Genomic DNA, 21,951 nt, shown 5'->3' with positions numbered 1-21,951 from the left:
ACCCAGCTTCCTCAGTCTCCCCCTGAACCCAGCTTCCTCAGTCTCCCCCTGAACCCAGCTTCCTCAGCCTCCCCCTGAACCCAGCTTCCTCAGCTTCCCCCTGAACCCAGCTTCCTCAGTCTCCCCTGAACCCAACTTCCTCAGTCTCCCCCTGAACCCAGCTTCCTCAGTCCCCTGAACCCAGCTTCCTCAGTCTCCCCCTGAACTCAACTTCCTCAGCTTCCCCCTGAACCCAGCTTCCTCAGCCTCCCCCTGAACCCAGCTTCCTCAGTCCCCTGAACCCAGCTTCCTCAGTCTCCCCTGAACTCAACTTCCTCAGTCTCCCCCTGAACTCAACTTCCTCAGCTTCCCCCTGAACCCAGCTTCCTCAGCCTCCCCCTGAACCCAGCTTCCTCAGTCTCCCCCTGAACCCAGCTTCCTCAGTCTCCCCCTGAACCCAGCTTCCTCAGTCTCCCCCTGAACCCAGCTTCCTCAGTCTCCCCCTGAACCCAGCTTCCTCAGTCTCCCCCTGAACCCAGCTTCCTCAGTCTCCCCCTGAACCCAACTTCCTCAGTCTCCCCCTGAACCCAGCTTCCTCAGTCTCCCCCTGAACCCAGCTTCCTCAGTCTCCCCCTGAACCCAGCTTCCTCAGTCTCCCCCTGAACCCAGCTTCCTCAGTCCCCTGAACCCAGCTTCCTCAGTCTCCCCCTGAACTCAACTTCCTCAGCCTCCCCCTGAACCCAGCTTCCTCAGTCTCCCCCTGAACCCAGCTTCCTCAGTCTCCCCCTGAACCCAGCTTCCTCAGTCCCCTGAACCCAGCTTCCTCAGTCTCCCCCTGAACCCAGCTTCCTCAGTCCCCTGAACCCAGCTTCCTCAGTCTCCCCCTGAACCCAGCTTCCTCAGCCTCCCCCTGAACCCAGCTTCCTCAGTCCCCTGAACCCAGCTTCCTCAGTCTCCCCCTGAACCCAGCTTCCTCAGTCTTCCCCCTGAACCCAGCTTCCTCAGTCCCCCTGAACCCAGCTTCCTCAGTCCCCTGAACCCAGCTTCCTCAGTCTCCCCTGAACCCAGCTTCCTCAGTCTCCCCTGAACCCAGCTTCCTCAGTCTCCCCTGAACCCAGCTTCCTCAGTCCCCTGAACCCAGCTTCCTCAGCTTCCCCCTGAACCCAGCTTCCTCAGTCTCCCCCTGAACCCAGCTTCCTCAGTCTCCCCCTGAACCCAGCTTCCTCAGTCTCCCCCTGAACCCAGCTTCCTCAGTCCCCTGAACCCAGCTTCCTCAGTCCCCTGAACCCAGCTTCCTCAGTCTCCCCCTGAACCCAGCTTCCTCAGTCCCCTGAACCCAGCTTCCTCAGTCTCCCCCTGAACCCAACTTCCTCAGCTTCCCCCTGAACCCAGCTTCCTCAGCTTCCCCCTGAACCCAGCTTCCCCAGTCTCCCCCTGAACCCAGCTTCCTCAGTCTCCCCCTGAACCCAGCTTCCTCAGTCTCCCCCTGAACCCAGCTTCCTCAGTCTCCCCCTGAACCCAGCTTCCTCAGCTTCCCCCTGAACCCAGCTTCCTCAGTCTCCCCCTGAACCCAGCTTCCTCAGTCTCCCCCTGAACCCAGCTTCCTCAGTCCCCTGAACCCAGCTTCCTCAGTCTCCCCTGAACTCAACTTCCTCAGTCTCCCCCTGAACCCAGCTTCCTCAGCTTCCCCCTGAACCCAGCTTCCTCAGCTTCCCCCTGAACCCAGCTTCCTCAGCTTCCCCCTGAACCCAGCTTCCTCAGTCTCCCCCTGAACCCAGCTTCCTCAGTCTCCCCCTGAACCCAGCTTCCTCAGTCTCCCCCTGAACCCAGCTTCCTCAGTCTCCCCTGAACTCAACTTCCTCAGCCTCCCCCTGAACCCAGCTTCCTCAGTCTCCCCCTGAACTCAACTTCCTCAGTCTCCCCCTGAACCCAGCTTCCTCAGTCTCCCCCTGAACCCAGCTTCCTCAGTCTCCCCTGAACTCAAGTTCCTCAGTCTCCCCCTGAACTCAACTTCCTCAGCTTCCCCCTGAACCCAGCTTCCTCAGCCTCCCCCTGAACCCAGCTTCCTCAGTCTCCCCCTGAACCCAGCTTCCTCAGTCTCCCCCTGAACCCAGCTTCCTCAGCCTCCCCCTGAACCCAGCTTCCTCAGTCTCCCCTGAAATCAACTTCCTCAGCCTCCCCCTGAACCCAGCTTCCTCTGCTTCCCCCTGAACCCAGCTTCCTCAGTCTCCCCCTGAACCCAGCTTCCTCAGTCTCCCCCTGAACTCAACTTCCTCAGCCTCCCCCTGAACTCAACTTCCTCAGCCTCCCCCTGAACCCAGCTTCCTCTGCTTCCCCCTGAACCCAGCTTCCTCAGTCTCCCCCTGAACCCAGCTTCCGCAGTCTCCCCCTGAACTCAACTTCCTCAGCCTCCCCTGAACCCAGCTTCCTCAGTCTCCCCTGAACCCAGCTTCCTCAGTCTCCCCTGAACTCAACTTCCTCAGCCTCCCCCTGAACCCAACTTCCTCAGCTTCCCCCTGAACCCAGCTTCCTCAGTCTCCCCCTGAACCCAGCTTTCTCAGTCCCCTGAACCCAGCTTCCTCAGTCTCCCCCTGAACCCAGCTTCCTCAGCCTCCCCCGAACCCAGCTTCCTCAGTCCCCTGAACCCAGCTTCCTCAGTCTCCCCCTGAACCCAGCTTCCTCAGTCTCCCCCTGAACCCAGCTTCCTCAGTCTCCCCCTGAACCCAGCTTCCCCAGTCCCCTGAACCCAGCTTCCCCAGTCTCCCCCTGAACTCAACTTCCTCAGCTTCCCCCTGAACCCAGCTTCCTCAGCTTCCCCCTGAACCCAGCTTCCCCAGTCTCCCCCTGAACCCAGCTTCCTCAGTCTCCCCCTGAACCCAGCTTCCTCAGTCTCCCCCTGAACCCAGCTTCCTCAGCCTCCCCCTGAACCCAGCTTCCTCAGCTTCCCCCTGAACCCAGCTTCCTCAGTCTCCCCTGAACCCAGCTTCCTCAGTCTCCCCCTGAACCCAGCTTCCTCAGTCCCCTGAACCCAGCTTCCTCAGTCTCCCCCTGAACTCAACTTCCTCAGCTTCCCCCTGAACCCAGCTTCCTCAGCCTCCCCCTGAACCCAGCTTCCTCAGTCCCCTGAACCCAGCTTCCTCAGTCTCCCCTGAACTCAACTTCCTCAGTCTCCCCCTGAACTCAACTTCCTCAGCTTCCCCCTGAACCCAGCTTCCTCAGCCTCCCCCTGAACCCAGCTTCCTCAGTCTCCCCCGAACCCACCTTCCTCAGTCCCCTGAACCCAGCTTCCTCAGTCTCCCCCTGAACCCAGCTTCCTCAGTCTCCCCTGAACTCAACTTCCTCAGCCTCCCCCTGAACCCAGCTTCCTCAGTCTCCCCCTGAACTCAACTTCCTCAGTCTCCCCCTGAACCCAGCTTCCTCAGTCTCCCCCTGAACCCAGCTTCCTCAGTCTCCCCTGAACTCAACTTCCTCAGCCTCCCCCTGAACCCAGCTTCCTCAGTCTCCCCCTGAACTCAACTTCCTCAGTCTCCCCCTGAACCCAGCTTCCTCAGTCTCCCCTGAACTCAACTTCCTCAGCCTCCCCCTGAACTCAACTTCCTCAGCCTCTCCCTGAACCCAGCTTCCTTAGCCTCCCCTGAACCCAGCTTCCTCAGCCTCCCCTGAACCCAGCTTCCTCAGTCTCCCCTGAACCCAGCTTCCTCAGTCTCCCCCTGAACTCAACTTCTTCAGCCTCCCCCTGAAACCAACTTCCTCAGCTTCCCCCTGAACCCAGCTTCCTCAGTCTCCCCCTGAACCCAGCTTTCTCAGTCCCCTGAACCCAGCTTCCTCAGTCTCCCCTGAACCCAGCTTCCTCAGCCTCCCCCTGAACCCAGCTTCCTCAGTCCCCTGAACCTAGCTTCCTCAGTCTCCCCCTGAACCCAGCTTCCTCAGTCTCCCCCTGAACCCACCTTCCTCAGTCCCCTGAACCCAGCTTCCCCAGTCCCCTGAACCCAGCTTCCTCAGTCTCCCCCTGAACCCAGCTTCCCCAGTCTCCTGAACCCAGCTTCCTCAGTCCCCTGAACCCAGCTTCCCCAGTCTCCCCCTGAACTCAACTTCCTCAGCTTCCCCCTGAACCCAGCTTCCTCAGCTTCCCCCTGAACCCAGCTTCCTCAGCCTCCTCCTGAACCCAGCTTTCTCAGTCCCCTGAACCCAGCTTCCTCAGTCTCCCCTGAACTCAACTTCCTCAGTCTCCCCCTGAACCCAGCTTCCTCAGTCTCCCCCTGAACCCAGCTTCCTCAGCCTCCCCCTGAACCCAGCTTCCCCAGTCTCCCCCCGAACCCAGATTCCCCAGTGTCCCCCTGAATCCAGCTTCCACGGTCTCTCCTTGAACCCAGCTTCCCCCATCTCTCCGTACAGTTGAAATTCCTGAACCCAGAGTGAGAGTCATGGGTATGAGCTTTTTCAGCTGGGGTTCTGTTCTGGTTTTTCCCAGGACAGATCATTCTCCCCAACAGCAGGAATCATAGTTGTGTTTTCCCTCCAGATATCTTGTGGCAATTTTCTTTTCCCCAAATGCCTTCTGCTAATATCAAGGTTCTGTAAAAATAAACAGGAAATCTTCCTCCTGGCACTTAGCCTGCAAGGGGCCCAAGTGTACATCTGCCCGTTGACCTCCTCCCTCACCTCCATTCAGGTCGAAACAGTCCTTCCAGGTGAGGCAGCACTTCACCTGCGAAGGTACTGGGGTTGTCTCTTGTTTCCGTTGTTCCCAATGCGTCCTCAATGAGATCCGTCGTAAATTGGCGGACCGCTTCGTCAAGCACCTCTGCTCCATGCGTCACAAGCAGATCTTTCCAGGGACCAAACATTTTAATTCTAATTCCTGTTCCTTTTCCAGCATGTCAGTCCATGGCCTCCTCTTGTGTAAGGTGGAGGAGCAACACCTTATATTCCATCTGGGTGCCCTCCACCCTGATGGCCTGAATATCGATTTCTCCTTCCAGTAAAAATATACCTCTCTTCTTCTATTTCCCATTGCGTCCTTTTACCTCTTCTCCCCTGCCTATCACCTCCCCCGGGATCTCTTACTCCTATGGTCCACTCTCTTTTCTTATCAGATTCTTTCTTCTCCAGCCCTTGACCATTCCCACCTACCTGGCTTCACCTATCACCTTCCAGCCAGACCCTTTCCCCTCCCTCCCTCACCATCGGTTTATCCCGGTGTCTTCCTCTCTCCTTCTCAGTCCTGAAGAAGGGTCTCGGCCTGAAGCATCGACTGTACTCTTTTCCATCGATGCTGCCTGACCTGCTGAGTTCCTCCAGCAATTTGTATGCGGTGCTTTGGATTTCCAACTTTCTCATGTTTAAAATCAGAAAATTGTCCAAACGCTTAACATTTTAAATAAATGCAAACAATGCTAGAAATTTGGAGAAACAATGGCAATTTAGAAATTTGGTTAATGAATGGGGCAAATACCAGGGTGTCTTTCCTGCTGCAGATGCCCTACCCAAAAGGTTAACCTGGAGGTTTTCAGAGGATCTGCAGCACCGAGGAATCTTCAGATTTGCTGTGATCCTCTCCTGAGCAGGGCACTCCTCCCTCTGCAGTAACAGAGACCCGTCTCTCCCTTTTCATTGCAGCTATGTGGAAATCCAGGGCGTGGAGGTACAGGGAGAGGCTGTGCTTGAACTCACTCTGAAAAATGAGAAGATGACCCTTTACTCGGAGAAAGCCAAGCAAGCAAAGGTCCTCATCACTGTGTTCCTGGATGAGCTGCGGAAGGTACAGAAAATTCCAACTGTGCTGGGAAACCAGGGGAGCCGGCCACAGCAATACAGCAGAAGCTGGCACATCAACCCAGCAACATGGCATGATGTCGAAAAATATCTTCCCTCCTCACTGTGTAGAACTGATCATTATTGGTTCATTAGCATCAGACTGATGGTTCCACTACCCACTCTAGACTTTGTATTTCCACAGCAATCTTCTTACCAAAATCTGTGTGTAATTACTGACTGCGGTTCTGTGCAAAGCTGCAACAGTCGTGCAATTACTGACTGCGGTTCTGTGCAAAGCTGCAACAGTCGTGCAATTACTGACTGCGGTTCTGTGCAAAGCTGCAACAGTTGCAGCTACAAGTTCTGCCCAGTGTAAATTATTAGTACAAGCACTACACTAGTACCAGTCTTACCCAGATCTGGTGCAGCATCAGTCTGATCTGGCCTCAGATACTGCCGACTGCTTTGTGCGCCCACGGGGGGCAGTGTTGATGTGCTGATTAGTGGTGCCATTCAGTAAGCACTGTTAATACATGTGATCAGTGCAATAGCAGGATATTGCTGCACTCTATCTCCTTTAGTGCTGGAGTCAAAACAAAAGTAGGACTGTGATGTTCCATTTATGTATTACAGGACTCCAAGTACGTCATGGCTGTTAAAAGCTACATTACAGACGATAAAAGTCTGCTAAACATGCGTAAGGGGGATATCATCAAACTACTGCCCATGGATGGACTCGAGCCAGGTCAGTTACCAAGTGATCATCCAGCAGAAAGCTCACGGCCAGACATCCCATCAGAGCTGTCTGCGTAGCTTTGTTTAAATTTTGCTGATAGGTTTGAAAATTGGTTCTGTGAATTTGCTGTTGGGATTCTGATGAAAAACACAACAAATGGTGTACAGTATTATCACAGCATGCTACGTGAGAAACAAAACTTCCTCTCATCCCTCGGTAGGGAAATCTCATTGCAAGTAGAAGCAGGTCTTAGTAGTAACAAGCCCAAGTGAAATTTCAATAAAGCCCAAGTATCATATTCCAGCATAGTCAATAGCCGACCTGACATTTCCCTCAGTCAACTGTGACCACCAGGGCAGGCTAACAACCCTGATTCAGTGAGGAATGTTGAAGGGGATGCCAGGAGCATCACCTAATCTATTCAAAGGTGTATATTGACTGGTTTTGGCAGCACGTGACAGACAGAGCAACACACACAAAATGCTGGAGGAACTCAGCAGGCCAGGCAGCATCTATGGAAAACAGTACAGTCGACATTTTGGGCTAAAACCCTTCGGCAGGACGGGAGAAAAGAAGCTGAGGAGTAGATTTAAAAGAGAGAGGAGAGAGAAACACCAGGTGATCGGTGAAACTTAGGGGGTGGGGAGGGATGGAGCAGAGAGCTGGGAAGTTGATTGGTGAAAGGGACAGAAGGCCATGGAAGAAAGAACGGGGGTGGCGGGGGAGAGCACCAGAGGGAGGCGATGGGTGGACAATGAGAGAGGGACAAGGGGATGGGAAATGCTGAAGGGGGGGAGGCATTACTGGAAGTTTGAGAAATCGATGTTCATGCCATCAGGTTGGTGTCTACCCAAATGGAATATAAGGTGTTGTTCCTCCAACCTAAGTGTGGCCTTATCACAACAGTGGAGGAAGCCATGGATAGACATATCCAAATTGGGATGGGAAGTGGAATTAAAATGGGTGGCCACTGGGAAATCCCACTTGTTTTAGCGAATGGAGCGTAGATGCTTGGCAAAGCAGTCTCTCAATCTATGTCGTGTTTCACCGATAGACAAGAGGCCGTAACGGGAGCACCAAACGCAGTATATGATCCCAACAGACTCTCAGGTGAAGTGTCACCTCACCTAGAAGGACTATTTGGGGTCCTGAATGGTAGTGAGGGAGGAGGTTTAGGGGCAGGTGTAACACTTGTTCCACTTGCAAGGATAAGTGCAGGAGGGAGATCAGGTGGATGGACAAGTGGACAAGGGAGTACTCTTTTCCATAGATGCTGCCTGGCCTGCTGAGTTCCTCCAGCATTTTGTGTGTTTTGCCCATATTTCCATCATCTGCAGATTTTCTGTTGTATGTGATAGACAGAGCTGTGATTCCACAACCAATGGATCTGATCAGAACTCTACAATCCTATCACAGCAGGTGATGGACATTTGCAGGACCAGTCGAGAATTATAACAGTTACTGCCCACTACTGGCACTCCAGGGGAGGAGGTGACAGCAAGTACTTGCACTTCCTCAACTATCAGGGGCAGAAACAAAGCTGAAACTCTTGACCATCCCTGCCTCTTCCTGCTGATCCTCCACTGTACAGAAAGTCTACGGCCAATCCAGTTCACTCTGCATGATATAGGAGCTGGCAGACAGCACCGGATATAGTGGAGGCTATGGAGCAAAATAATATCCCAGCTGTAGTACTGGAGACTTAAGCTGTAGAAGTAGCCATGTTTGTAGCCTAGCTGTTCCAGGTCAGAGGAAACACTGGTTACTTAAAACAATGTAAAAAAACTACCGAGGTATATGACTTGTTGACAAAATGCAGCCCAAATTGAATTTGGCTTATGACTGCTCAAACAATCCACAAATGCTCAGCTCCAGAACTAATACACAGCTCATTCCAACTCTGAAAATCTGAATCCTAATAGTGAAGTGAAAATGTCATGAAAATAGCTATGTAATTAACATTTCATTGAAAAGTCCATATAAAACTGTCAGTAGGAACCCAGGGTAACCACTTCCTTGGGGTTAGGTCATCTCTCACAGGAAAAAAGATGGAGATCAAGCAGGGGCTTCTCAGAGAAGTAGGTTGGGCCCAGCCATCTGCTTCATCAGTGACCTTCCATCCATCATAATGTCAATAGTTCACCACCATAAGGTGTAAGAGCACAACTAATCTATTCAGCCCATTGAGTCTGCTCTGTCATTCAATGTGTTTTCTCCCTTTGTGGGCCTTCTCCCTGCAACCTTTGACACCATTACTGATCAAGAACCAATCAACCTCTGCTTTAATATACCCAATGGCAGCTATTTGTGGCAATGAATTCCACAGAGTCACCACCCTCTAGTCAAAGAAAAATTTTCTCATCCCTGTTCTAAAGGGATAGCCTTTTATTCTGAGGCTGTGCCTTCCGGTCCTAGACCCTGCCACTCGTGGAGATCTTTCACCATGTACATATCAAGCCAAGTACATAATGGAGTGCGCTTGACATCACTGAGTCTCCCTCTATTAACAACCTCATACATCCCGTCTACACGACTGGTACCTCATCCACCATCCTGTAAACCCGTGGTTACTGCCACTATGGACAAGGGCAGCACTATCTCAGTAAGTCCTTCTTTATCACTGTGTATAAATCCTGAAACCTCCCACCTAACAACACTGTGGGTGCACTTTCACGAGAAGGACCTCAACATTTCTTGAAAGTGGATCACCACCAACTTTTCAAGGATGGTCAGGATGGGCGATAAATATTGGTCCTGCCAGGGACTTTACTGTTTTTTCCAACCTGTGCTTTGATTACCCCAAGAATATTTGATGAAGCAGAGTCCTAACTAAACATCCAAAACATTGCTGGCTCTCTGATTGAGTTTGATGGAATAGTGATAAAAGAAGCAGTCTGAGCTGTGTGTTCCCTGAGAGTATTTGATGAGATAAAACATGGGAACCTTTCTCCTAACAGCATTTCATCTTACCTGGCTATTGACGACACTAGTATACCTTGGTATTAACATCCTTTGCAGGTATAAATGTTCAAACAAAACACCTAAAACTTTAAGCATCGCAGATGGAGGTTGGGTGTGTCCATGCTGGAATGCATTGTAATTGAATTTAAAACATAGCAGTGTCCTTAGAGATATAAACCACATCCCAAAACATAGTGGTAAAGCACAGTTGGTGGGACAGCATATGTATCATTGACCTATCTCTCTCTCTCTCTTTCCATAGGCTGGCTGTTTGGGTCTGTTGGTGGGCGATCGGGCCTCTTTCCTGAAGACCAAGTCCAGCCGACAGCAGCTCCCGATTACTACAATGTTAGTGGGGAGAGGAATGAGGAGAGATCAAGGAGTATGCCCATCTCCAGAAGGTCCTCCATTAAAACGGTAAAGGGACATCCAGGGTAATTGAACAAGCCCCAGCCAGGTTCATTGCATGACCCACACTGTGTTATTATTTCAGCTCCCATAGTGCCACAACGGGGAGCAAACATCGAGTATAAGGAGTTTGTACGTTCTCCCAGTGGTTTCCTCTGGCTATTCTGGTCCAAGGATGTTTGGGTTAGTAGGTTAACATTTTACACGGGTGAACTGGGCAGTTCAGGCTCATTGGCTCATTGATATCTCTAAATAAATGGAATAACTGGCCATGTGATTGTCTTCTGTAAAATGCCTTTCAATGAGAATCAAAGTGAAATTCACTAAGTCCAATGTTGCACAAAGGAAGATGATTTTAGCTATTTGAGGTCCATCATCCCAGCCTCAGGTCGTCACTTCCTCAGGAAAGCATCCTCGTGCTAACCATCTTCAGCTGTTTCTTCAATGGCCTTTCCTCTGTCACTGGGTCAGGAGTGTGGGTGTTTACCAATGATTGCACAAAGGTCAGTTCCATTCACCATTCGGTTGGCAAATGGCAAGTAGTGTCCTCACCACATGAGTGTCAGATAATGACCATCGTGATAACAAATGTCTTTTGATATTCAGTGATCTTACCATATCTCAAAAGCCACCACTGATCAATGTCTAATAATAAATATTTACAGAACTTTTGACTTGATTTCCATAGTGGGCAAACCATCAGGATCTGGGAATAGATCATCTTTCCTCCAGTGTTGCTGTCTAAATTTTAGAGCTGCCTGCCCACAGTATTAGACTATAGTGGGTTACTAATTCCTCTTCAAATGAATTAGTGATGGGCAACAAATATTGGTCTTGTTAGTGATTTTGCATAAAAGAATATAAAGGAAAAAACATAGTCTAGGAGGTAAACAGTGTGTTTGTAAACTATATCTTTGTCTCTGGTTTTGTTCACAGTCATTTGGTTATTGTGTCTTGTGCTGCACTAACGGAATACTCTCTACTTAGAGTCCACCACTCAGTGAAGTGTCAGAAAGCAACGAAGCAGGAACAACCATCTCCTCTAATTCTGCATCTGTCATCAAGTCTGCATCAAGCATTTACTCCTTGCCTGAGCACGGACAGTATGTAATGGTCGAGTTTGCAATGAAGTACTTCAGAGAGCCTGTGACTACGTGAGTAATGGGTATCTCAAGGTCTACACACATCTAAATGTCACTTATTAGAACAAACAATTATAGAGGCTGCCACACAATAATGAAATCCACACCACGTATGCTCCCAGACATACAAGCTACGAGGAAGTCAGCAGTACAGGAAAACATACAGTGTTACAATGGTTACAAGAATAATTGTTTGTGAAGATTGTTCATCCCTTTCCAGTGTTTCATTTAGCATTGCTTTGCAAATCAGAGTACTGCTCTGATTCAAGGAAAGTCAAATTCAGTTATTTGTGTCCAGAAAAAATGTTAAAGGAACCTCTGTCAAATTATGCATTTTAGACTCTGCATTTGTATTGTCGACGTGACAGAGTGGACAAAACCAGTGGAGAGAAACAACAGTGTGTGTACCTACAACCTGAACCACTTAGAGTGGTTATATGTAGAGTTATAAAACACAGAAACAGGCCATTTGCCTTTGCTGGACTAGTCTGCTTAGTGCCATCTATCTGCACTGGGAGGTAGCCCTCCATGCCTCTTTCATTCACATACCCATCCAATCTTCTCTTAAATGTTACAATTGAACTGACATTCACAACTATCACACTCGCACCACCTCCTGAATGAAGCTCCCCCTCAGATTACCCTTAGATTTGCACCTTTCACCCTGAACCTATGACCTCTGGTTTTAGTCTCACCCAACCTGAGGGGAAAAGGCTGCGTGCATTCACTCCATCTGATAACTTTGTACACCTTATAAGATCTCCCTTCATTGTCCTGCACTGCAAGGAATAAAGTCCAAATCTATTCAACCTCTCCTTGTAACTCAGGTCCTCGAGGCTCACATCACACAAAAAAATAACATTTTGTGTGTATTTGGAAGTGTTTGTGCTCATTTCTGCTAGAAACCCACCCAGCAGGAAACTGCACCAGGAATTTCCACCTGGGATTGACTCGAATGCCAGTGTTATATGTTGCAATTGTCATCAGTGTGCACAGTATTAGCTACTTACTGGCAGGAAAAGCATCAATAGTTGGGACGTTATAGAGCACATCACTCCGAAAGGAGTGAATCTTGCGTGATTATGTCCACAGTGACATGTTTTATGTCTTATAAACACAACCCTGGTCTTTACATGAATCAGCTTCACTGAGCACAGCTCAAAGAGACACTGATTCAATCCTGTATGTTCTCACTATGACTATGTAGGTTTCTTCCAGGTTCTCTGGTTTCCTCCTACACCCCAAAGACATGCAGGTTGGTAGGTTAGTTGGCCACTGGAACTTATCCCTAGTCTGGGTGAGGGGTAGAGTCTGAGGAAGCTATTGGGAGATTGGGGAAGATAAAATGGTACCAGTGCAACTGGGTGCAGACACAGTGGCCCAATTTTTCCATGCTGTGTGACTCAATAAGTGCTTCTGAACCTGGGTTCAGTCCCAGTGGGGTTATCTAACTCATTCTCCCCTGCTCCTCTCCAGACACCTCATTTGAACTTTATACTTTGTACTTTACTTTATACTTTATACTTTACCCGATGGTCACTTGCACTGTGCTCGATGATTGTTCATGCAGCAACCAGTCAGGGCAGGGGTATACTGATTTAATTGAGTCCTTGGGAATCACCATCACTGCCCTGGGATGGAACAGTGTCATCATTGGCATGGAAGTAGGCCCATCAATCTAACAGGCCCATGGTGTCCAATCTACACACTGATAGGCCCAGATCCAATGGGGATACTTAACTCTGAACCACTAAATTAATATCCCCTTGCTTCTCTTCATTTGCCCATCTCAGGCCTATATGTCTCTAAACCTTTCCTGTCCACGTCCTTGTCTAAGTCCTTTAAGTGATGTCATTGTACTTGCCTCATCCTCTTCCTCTAGCAGCTGGTTCCATTACACACGGCCATCTGTGTGAAAAGTTACCCCTCACGTTCCTTTAAAATCTTTACCTCTGACCTTGAACCTCTGCCCTCCCGGTATGATTTCCTTTCCGTAGAAAAAGACTGTTTCCTTGTCTGTGCCCTGCATGATTTTCTACACTCATGCCTCAGTCTCCTAAGCTCCAAGTAATAAAGGCCAATCATGCCTAACCTCTCCTTGTAACTCAAATCCTGGAGTTCAGGCATTATCTTCATAAATTGTCCTTGCAGTCTGTGAATGTAGTGACTGATGTGAGCTCAGCAGTGGATGTGCAAGTTTTCTTCAAACTCTAACTAAAGGGAGTAAACCACAAATACACTTTGTTTTTGAAAGAGTGGAACAGGAGTTTTGTGGTTCATTGACTCCTGATGTGCCAAGTGTAGTGTGCTTTATTGGAGGAACCCTGCTTCTAGGCAGTGGTAGGGTTGGATTTCGCTGCGTGTAACAGACTGAGGGCACTGAATAGCCTGCACCACCCAGCAACCAACCCTATTTAATAGCCTACAATACTGTCCGCATGTAGGGCTTGAGATCTGTCTGGAAGATAGCCACAGGGAATAGGACTGAGGGACCACAACTCAATGCAACACGCACGCCCTCCTAATCCCTTATCTTTCACCCCATCACTGCAAAGCATCAATATCAGAGCACAATCACAAACATTTTGTATCCAAAAACTCCAAGAGCCTGCAGTTCCACCAGGGACCATGGAGGCTTGCTGTACATTTTCAAGGGGGAGGGGTTCATTCAGGGTTTCAGTTGGTCTATTTGCTTTGAGCCGCTACCATAACAAGTAGCTCAGACATAAAAGTTAATCTCCCCATGTTAAACTCTCATTAACATTCTGAGGAAAATGCGGCCACTGATACTGGTGGGGAAAGGGTGTTGCAGTAACAACCAAACTTCTGGGGTTATTTTTTGGTATTGGTTGTTGCACAAAGATCCCACCCGACAAAGGCCCTCTCAACTTTTGTCTATCTGTACAGATTCCCACTACAAAACTACGTCTAAGTACTGTGTGAACAGACGGCTGCATGAGGTCAGAATCAGTTGCCGGTACCTTGCCTCTATTCACATTGGGATCTCAGACCCCTGCACTGCTTGAACTTGCTGCTAACTTTGCCAGTTTGGTTTCGTAAATGTGCTGTAACTGGAACTGTGTGTCAGTAACTTTGTCTTTTTCTGCCACTGATTATAGACCTGAATTGAAGAATATGAGTGCAGAAGAAAAGAAACCTAATTATTTGGTCAGACACACAAAGGTAAGTGAACACAAATAGTGAGGGAATGAAAGTGCTTGTATTTGTGTCTGTATGTTTTATTATTTAGAGATACAGGCCTCTCCGGTCCAATTGCCGCACCACCCAGCAACCCTATTTAACCCCAGCCTAATCACGGGACAGTTTACAATCACCTACTAACCGGTACGTCTTTGGACTGTGGGAGGAAACCAGAGCACCAAGAGGAAATCCTCACACATGGGAAGAACATACAGACTTGCTTACAGATGACACCAGAATTGAACTTCAAACTCCAACACCCCCAGCTGTAAAAGTATCGTGCTAACTGCTACAGTACTGTGGCTCGACAAATAGGAATTAATATCTGTCTGCTTATGAATTGGAAAGGCAAGCTAAGCACTCAAAAAATACAAGTTTGGTAGAGGTTTTAAAGCGATGCAAGATTAACGAAGGCATTGGACACAAAGCCATACAGGCAGCCCAGTGACACTGATTGAACCGCTGCTGCCTCACACCTCCAGTGACCCAGGTTTAATCCTGATCTCTCCCCTGCTGCTGTCTGTGTAGAGTTTGCATGATCACATCGATATACACTGATATACATGTGAGTTTCCTCTCACATCCCAAGAGATGTTTGTGTCGGGACATTAATTGGTCACTGCAAATTTCCATTAGCATGTAGCTGGGCAGTAAAATCCGGGGGAGAAGTTGGGGAAACATAAAACGGGAGTAGTGTAATTAGGTACATGGGTGTTGGTGTGGCCTCTGTTGTTTCTGTGTTGTACAATGCCATGGAAGTACCAGGAAGGAAATCAACAGAGTGCTGGCTGCAGATGCTGATATCTTTGCACGTTGCTTTAAAAAGACATGACACATACAGTACATTGGTTTGGTTTGGTGGTTGTCTCTTGGGATCCGAGGAGGACTAAACATTGTGTAGTCATCTGTGGATACACGTGGCTTCGGAGGCTGAGGGCCGAAGCACACATGGGGTTGCAGGTTGGACACGGAATGGCGGTTGTTAGAACAGGTGCACACACAGCTTTGTGGCGTCGGTCCCATCCTCAAAGTCAAATGCAGCTTTTCTGGTCAGAGCGCACCACGCAGCCCTGTCGGCTGCGGACTCCTCAAGTTGTCGAGGCTGGAGGTCTGCCCATTTGATGTACGATTTCAGATTGTCTTTGAATCTTTTTTTGGGGCGGCCCTGATTGTGACTGCCATGATCAAGCTCACCATAGAGCAGCTGCCTGGGGATTCTTGTTTCACCCATGCGGATTACATGGCCAGTCCAGCGTAGCTGGGCCTGGAGGATCCTTGCCTCAGTGCTTGTGCAGTTGGCTCTGTCAAGGATTTCCTGGTTGGTGATTCGGTCCTGCTATTGATTCCTCACGATCGACCGCAGAGAGCGCATGTGAAACTGCTCCAGCTGTTTGATGTGCCTGTGGTACAGGGTCATCGTTAGAAAGCTTGGCTGCCCACAGAAATTCACTACACTCATCCCCCTGCTCCATGATGGCATTATAGGAGAAGTGTTTTCAGATGGTTCCCCATCTGAGACTTTCAATGTCTCAAATAGCGTGAAGCAAGGGTACGTTCTAGCACCAGTGCTCTTCAACCTCTTCTTCACCCAAGTGCTGAAGCATGCTGTTAAGGACCTAGACCTGGGTATTTACATAAGATATCACCTAGACGGATCGATGTTTGACCAAAGACCAAAACGTTGAGGAGGCTCATCACTGAAGCCCTGTTTGCTGATGACTGTGCCCTCGTGGCCCACCAGGAGAACCACCTGCAGACGATTGCCAACAAGTTCTCCGCAGCCTCAAAGCTGTTCGGCCTGTCAATCAGTCTCAGTAAGACAGAAGTTCTCCTACAACCTGCACCAAACAGTCACCCTCCTCAGCCATGCATCACCATCGACGGCACTGTCCTGAAGAACGTGGAGAGCTTCAAGTATCTGGGAAGCACCATCTCCAGTGACGGATCCTTTGACAAAGAGATCATAGCAAGGATCTGGAAAAGCACACTCCCCCCCCCCCCACTTTCTGCTTTCCGCAGGGTTCGCTCCCTATGCGGCTCCCTTGTCCATTCATCCCTCCCCACTGAACTCCCTCCTACCAATGGAACAAGTGCTACACCTGCCCCTACACTCCTCCCTCACTACCATTCAGGGCCCTAAACAGTCCTTCCAGGTGAGGCAGTATTTTACCTGTGAGTCTATTGGGGTCATATACTGTGTTCAGTGCTCCTACTGTGGCCTCCTGTATATTGGTGAGACCCAATGTAGATTGGGAGACAGCTTCGCTGAGCATCCACCAGGAAAGGCGGGATCTCCCAGTGGCCACCTATTTCAATTCTGCTTCCCATTCCCATTCCGATATGTCCATCCTTGGCCTCCTTCACTGTCCTGATGTGACCACACTTAGGTTAGAGGAACAACACCTTGTATTCCATTTGAGTAGCTTCCAACCTCATGGCATGAACATCGATTTCTCAAACTTCGATAATGCCCCCCCCCTTCACCATTTCCCATCCCCTTTTCCCTCTCTCACCTTATTTCCTTGCCCGCCCTTTACCTCCCTCTGGTGCTCCTCCCCACTTTACTTTCTGCCATTGCCTTCTGTCTCCTTCACCAATTGACTTTCCAGTTTTTTACTTCATTCCTCCCCCCTCCAGGTCTCACCTGTCACCTTGTGTTTATCTCTCCCCTCCCCCCCACCTTTTAAATCTACGCCTCACCCTTTTTTCTTCAGTCCTGCCAAAGGGTTTTCAGCCCGAAGTGTCGACTGTGCTCTTTCCCTGGAGGCTGCCTGACCTGCTGAGTTCCTCCAGCATTTTGTGTGTGTAACTCATTGATAAATGTATTTTTTTCCCAAAAATACATGAAAAGTAAACAAGAAGCAAAAAATATTGCATGGGGGGCGGCGGGAGCTAGACAATTTATTCAATCCATAATTCTTGTTCTAGGTTCCCATCCAGCAGTCACTGCTTTATCTTGTTGACGAAGAACTGAATGAACTTGCTACACAGAATTTCATGGGTGAGTTTTATTCAAGAAGCAGTGGGACATTTGAAGGGGTTTTGTACAGTTTGATGGGATGGCAGTTATGTGAGGGTTGGGCAGGTTCATAATGTTTGATTCTAATACGTTTGGGAATAATTGAAGCAGATCTCAGATTAATGGCAGTGTGATCCACATTAGTAGTAAGAGTGTTTTAATTAAGTGAAAGACAATTTTGAAAGTTAAGATTGACAGGTTTGGGTTAAATAACAACAGAAGGTATATATGTTTCATTGATTAAAAATAGAAAGTGCTGGAATTGCTTAGGAGATCAGACAGCATCAGGAGAAAGAGAAAAACAGTCAAAATTTCGGGTCAAAGGCCTTTCAATGATCTCGAGCAACAAGAAGATTGAGTCCGATAATAACAAAGCATAAGCACATCATTTTGTACTTTCTAATCAAGTGAGATTAGATTTTCTGTTAATATTCAAAATACAAACAAAGAAACTATCCATAGATGCCAGGAAGTTCTAACTCTTGTTTCTCTGTAGCTGTTATGAGGTTTATGGGAGACCAGCCTTTGAAGAAGAAACGTTCTGACATTGATTACTTAGAGAGTATCCTGAAGGTAAGTTGGACTATTATGGAGCAACACTTTCCTAAAATGTTCTATAGCATGTCCGCCATTCACTACCACCCTCACTCCCCCACTCACCAGACCTCACGGTCTGCCAAGGCCACTGGGTGTGCTTGGAGAAAGAATCATACAGTTCAATCTCAAGGAATTTTAAAGAAACAAATGTTTGCTGAAGAAGATGGTGACCAGTCCACGCATCCAACATTTCAAAAATAATAGCTGCCCCATGGAAAGGGATTTTAGGTTAACTGGCCACTGTAACTTGGGCCTACTTTGTAGATGAGTAGTAGGATCTGGGAGAGTTGATGGGAATGTGGAGAGACTAAAAATGGGATTAATGTAGGGAAAGCAGTAGTAAATCAAGGCAGCTGGACTTGCTGTGTTGTCTAGAAGCCATTTCGCCACTCATTCAAGAGGCTTCTTCAGTTCTGATCCATGGTTGGTAGTTTTCCAGCTTATATATGTTGTGAGTTGGTTAAAGGTATAGCAATCACATGAGAGTCATTAAGAGTCGTAGAGGTAATGAGAGGGTCATTGGACTTATCTTTGCATGAATGGAAGTGTGAGCTGTTATGGATATGCTGGTGTAATTATGTTAGGGCTGCATTGTAAGTAGCTGATAGGTGGAGTCATACCACACCCCCTGTGTTCAGGGATGGGTTTTCCAGTTTGACAAAGATGCCTTCTTTAACCCCTCGTTCAAACCACCTCTCCTCCCTGTCCAAAATATGTTCATTGTTATTATCAAAGGAGTGTCTCTTGTCCTTTAGGTGTAGATATACAGCCGAGTCTTGGCCTGAGGTGTTAGCCCTCCTATGAAACGTTTGTGAAGTGGTTGTTTTGTCTTGCCGATGTACAGATCTGTGCAGTTCCCATTGCATTGGACAGCATATACAATATTGCTCTGTTTATGTTTGGCTATAGGATCCTTGGGGCAGACAAGTTTCTGTCTGAGTGTGTTTGTAGCTTTAAAAACACAGGGATTTGTTGAAAATCCTGCTTTTCTCCGAAACTCCAGCTACATATGAAATGACTATGTTTTTCCATGTTTTTGCTCCTTACCTCTGTCTGTTGGGCTAATGTCCCTGCTGGTTTTTGTTGCTATCTTGATGAAGGCCCAGTCAGAGTAGCCACAAGCCTTCAAGGCTTCTCTCAAATACTTGCGCTCCTTGTCTTTAGCTGTAATGTTGGTGGGCACATTCTCAGCGCAGTGATCTAGTGTTCTGATAACCCCCAACCCATGATCTAATGGGTGATGAGAGTCAAACCGTAGGTACTGATTTGTGTGGATCTGTGTGTGTGTTGTACCTCAAGCCCCGAACAGCGGGGGTGGGGTACAACACAACCTATCAGCTACTTACAAGGCAGTCCTGACATCTCTACCCCAGGTTCACACCTCCATTCATGCAAAGAAGGAAAACTACCTGCCATGAATCAGAACTAAAGAAGCCTCTCAGATGAGTGGCGAAACATCTTCTAGACAACACAGCAAGTCCAGTTGCCTTGGTTTACTACTGCTCGATATACAATGGCCTGAATGGCCAAGAACCTTCATAGGAGGATTAATACAGGAATAGTGTAAATAAGACTATAAGATATAGGAACAGAATTAGACCACTCTGCCCATTGAATTTGCTCCACCATTTCATCATGGCTGATCCAATTTTATTCTCAGCCCCAATCTCCTGCCATCCCCTGTATCCCTTCATGGCCTAACCAATCAGGAACCTATCAACCTCTGCCTTAAATGTACATAAAAACTTGCCCTCCACTGATGCCCATGGCAAAGAGTCCCACAGATTCACCACCCTCTGGCTAAAGGAAGTCCTCCTCATCTCTGTTCTATGAGGACGCCCATCTATTCTGAGGACGTGTCCTCTCTACATCCACTCTATCAAGGCCTTTCAGTGTTCAGTCTTGTGCCTAGTGACTGGGAAGATCTGGAAGCTCCAGGTGGAGATTACTCAAGCAGATATCAGCTTGCAGGTCGGGTCAGGCCAGAAACTCAGCAAACTTTCAGTCAGCACTTACACTTGGAGAATGTTAACTTTAGCCAATGGGAAATGAGTTTGGAGAGTTTTCTGTGAGGACTAGAAGGGCCGAGATGGCCTGTTTCCGTGCTGTAATTGTTACATGGTTATATGGTTTTATGACTAGACCAAATGTTTTCATAGGCCAAAGGCCAACCAATCCCTGGCACTGCATGGGCTTTCAGGAAGGGTTGAGCCAAGGTTATTTAAATTTATTGTTTGAAAATTTGCCTACAGAATCTAATGAGCAGGTTGCCACATTCTGCTTTCTCATAGCTGTGCAAGAAGAAAAAATTGCTACTGGATGAAGTCTGTTGTCAGATCATCAAGCAAATCACAGACAACCCCAAGAAGTGAGTGTCCAGAGTTCTGCCGGAACCCCACCTAGCACAGGGCAGACTCTCTGCATAAATCACAGGGGCAGCATGGTAGTGCAGTGGCTAGCAGAGTGCTTTATTGTACCACCGTTCCTACAGGAGTTTCCCCGTGACCGCGTGGGTTTCCTCCGGGTGCTCCAGTTTCCTCCCACAGTCCAAAGACGTACCAGTCCGTAGGTTAATTGGTCATTGTAAACTGTCCCATGTTTAGGGTGGGGATAAATCAAGGGTTGCTGAATGGCATAGTTCGAAGGGCCAGAAAGACCTATTCCAGGTGTATTTCAATAAATAACAACCAAATAAATAAATAAAATGTGGCCCCAAGCTCATAGCTTGGATAGTAATCCAGCACCCGAGGATGACCGTGCGAGTATCGTACATCTGTTCTGCACAGTCAGGTACCGCGGCTGAGTTTCATTACAGCTACACCTGTCAGAGGATCTGCGGCGAAATAAGAACCCTTCATCAGAGGTGCTTTGAAGGCCAGTTCAAAACTAGATTTGTGGAAAGAGGACTGAGATGAAAGATAGGATTATACTAAACTGGGAGGAAAATAACTATTTCAAAATGCATGTGATTGTATTATAAAATGTAGCAGCTGGAGATGACAACTGTTCTAGGCATCAGCTCACCAACTCAGTTGTAGTTTGAGAACGGCACTTGGTGCTGGCCTTGCCCGCAATGTTTCATCCTGAGTATTTTGTTACAGAGGACTTTCAAAGTTCAAACTATATGTCACCATTCATTTTACTGCGGGTATTCGCAGTTAGTATAAACAGACATAATTGAATCAATGAAAGACCACACCCAACAGGTGTGCAAACCAACCAGTGTACAAAAGCCAACAAACGTTGCAAATACAAACATAATAATAAATAGAAAGCAATAAATATTGAGAACCTGAGATGAACAGTCCTTAACATTGAGACCATAGGTTATGTTCAGTTAAGTGTTGGGGTGAGTAAAACTAAGTGAAGTTATCCCCTCTGGTTCAAGACCCTGATGACTGAGGGGTAACAACTGTTCCTGAACCTGGTGGCGTGGGTCCTGAGGTTGCTGTAACTGATAAGAGCAGTGAGAAGAGAGCATGACCTGGATGGTGGGGGTCCTTGAGGGTGAACACTGTTTTGCTGTGACAGCGCTCTGTGTAGATATGGAGGGCTTTACCCATGATGGATCTGGGTGTATCCATGATTTTTTTGCAGATTTTTGGAGGAGTACCTACCAAATTCAGCTCGGGGTCAGTGCTGAAATGGTAATTGTATTCACGGACCAATTATTAGATCAGCAAGCCTTTCCAGCAAACCCTGGTGGGGAAGTGCCCAAATGTGATCAGTGATAAAGTTGTTGGGTGTTAAGCCCCCGTATCTGAAGGTTCTGCCTACTGCCTGGAATAGGGTAACAGAGAGCACTCAGCAAACACAGAATTAGACCTAATTGAATGAAAGACTCTAATAAATATTCCAGTTTCAAATCAAGATATTTGCAGACATAGGAAAAGAAAAAAAATTAACAATACAGTTCAAAGACTCTTCATCTTTGGTTTTTCCCTCCACAGATGCTGCCTGGCCTGCTAAGTGTTTTCAACAATTAAAAAAAAAACATGTTTGATATTTCTATGTGGTTCATTAACGTTTGACAATTCATAGATCTATTGTTAAAATTGTTGCCCATGACAGTGGATTAGAATCACTTCCCATACCATGTACCGGATCCTCAACCGGATTTGACTAATGGGGCAAAAGTCTCCTCTGTTCTG

General features: G+C 48.0%; 1 protein-coding gene across 1 annotated transcript in view; it reads left to right on the top strand.

Annotated features, from left to right (window-relative positions):
* The first annotated feature begins 5,576 nt into the window (after positions 1-5,576).
* Positions 5,577-21,951, top strand: part of LOC134336594 (unconventional myosin-XVB-like) — a 74,121-nt gene continuing 57,746 nt past the window's right edge. Inside the window, exons 1-8 of the mRNA XM_063030916.1 lie at positions 5,577-5,740; positions 6,370-6,481; positions 9,696-9,850; positions 10,829-10,995; positions 14,103-14,166; positions 17,113-17,185; positions 17,700-17,776; positions 20,092-20,168. Coding sequence (XP_062886986.1) covers positions 5,669-5,740; positions 6,370-6,481; positions 9,696-9,850; positions 10,829-10,995; positions 14,103-14,166; positions 17,113-17,185; positions 17,700-17,776; positions 20,092-20,168 — 797 coding nt within the window. The 5' untranslated portion in view covers positions 5,577-5,668. The remainder of the gene's footprint in view (positions 5,741-6,369; positions 6,482-9,695; positions 9,851-10,828; positions 10,996-14,102; positions 14,167-17,112; positions 17,186-17,699; positions 17,777-20,091; positions 20,169-21,951) is intronic.

This window comes from Mobula hypostoma, chromosome 22 (assembly GCF_963921235.1).
Source record: "Mobula hypostoma chromosome 22, sMobHyp1.1, whole genome shotgun sequence".
Taxonomy (NCBI): domain Eukaryota; kingdom Metazoa; phylum Chordata; class Chondrichthyes; order Myliobatiformes; family Myliobatidae; genus Mobula; species Mobula hypostoma.
This window is presented reverse-complemented; position numbering and strand designations above follow the sequence as displayed.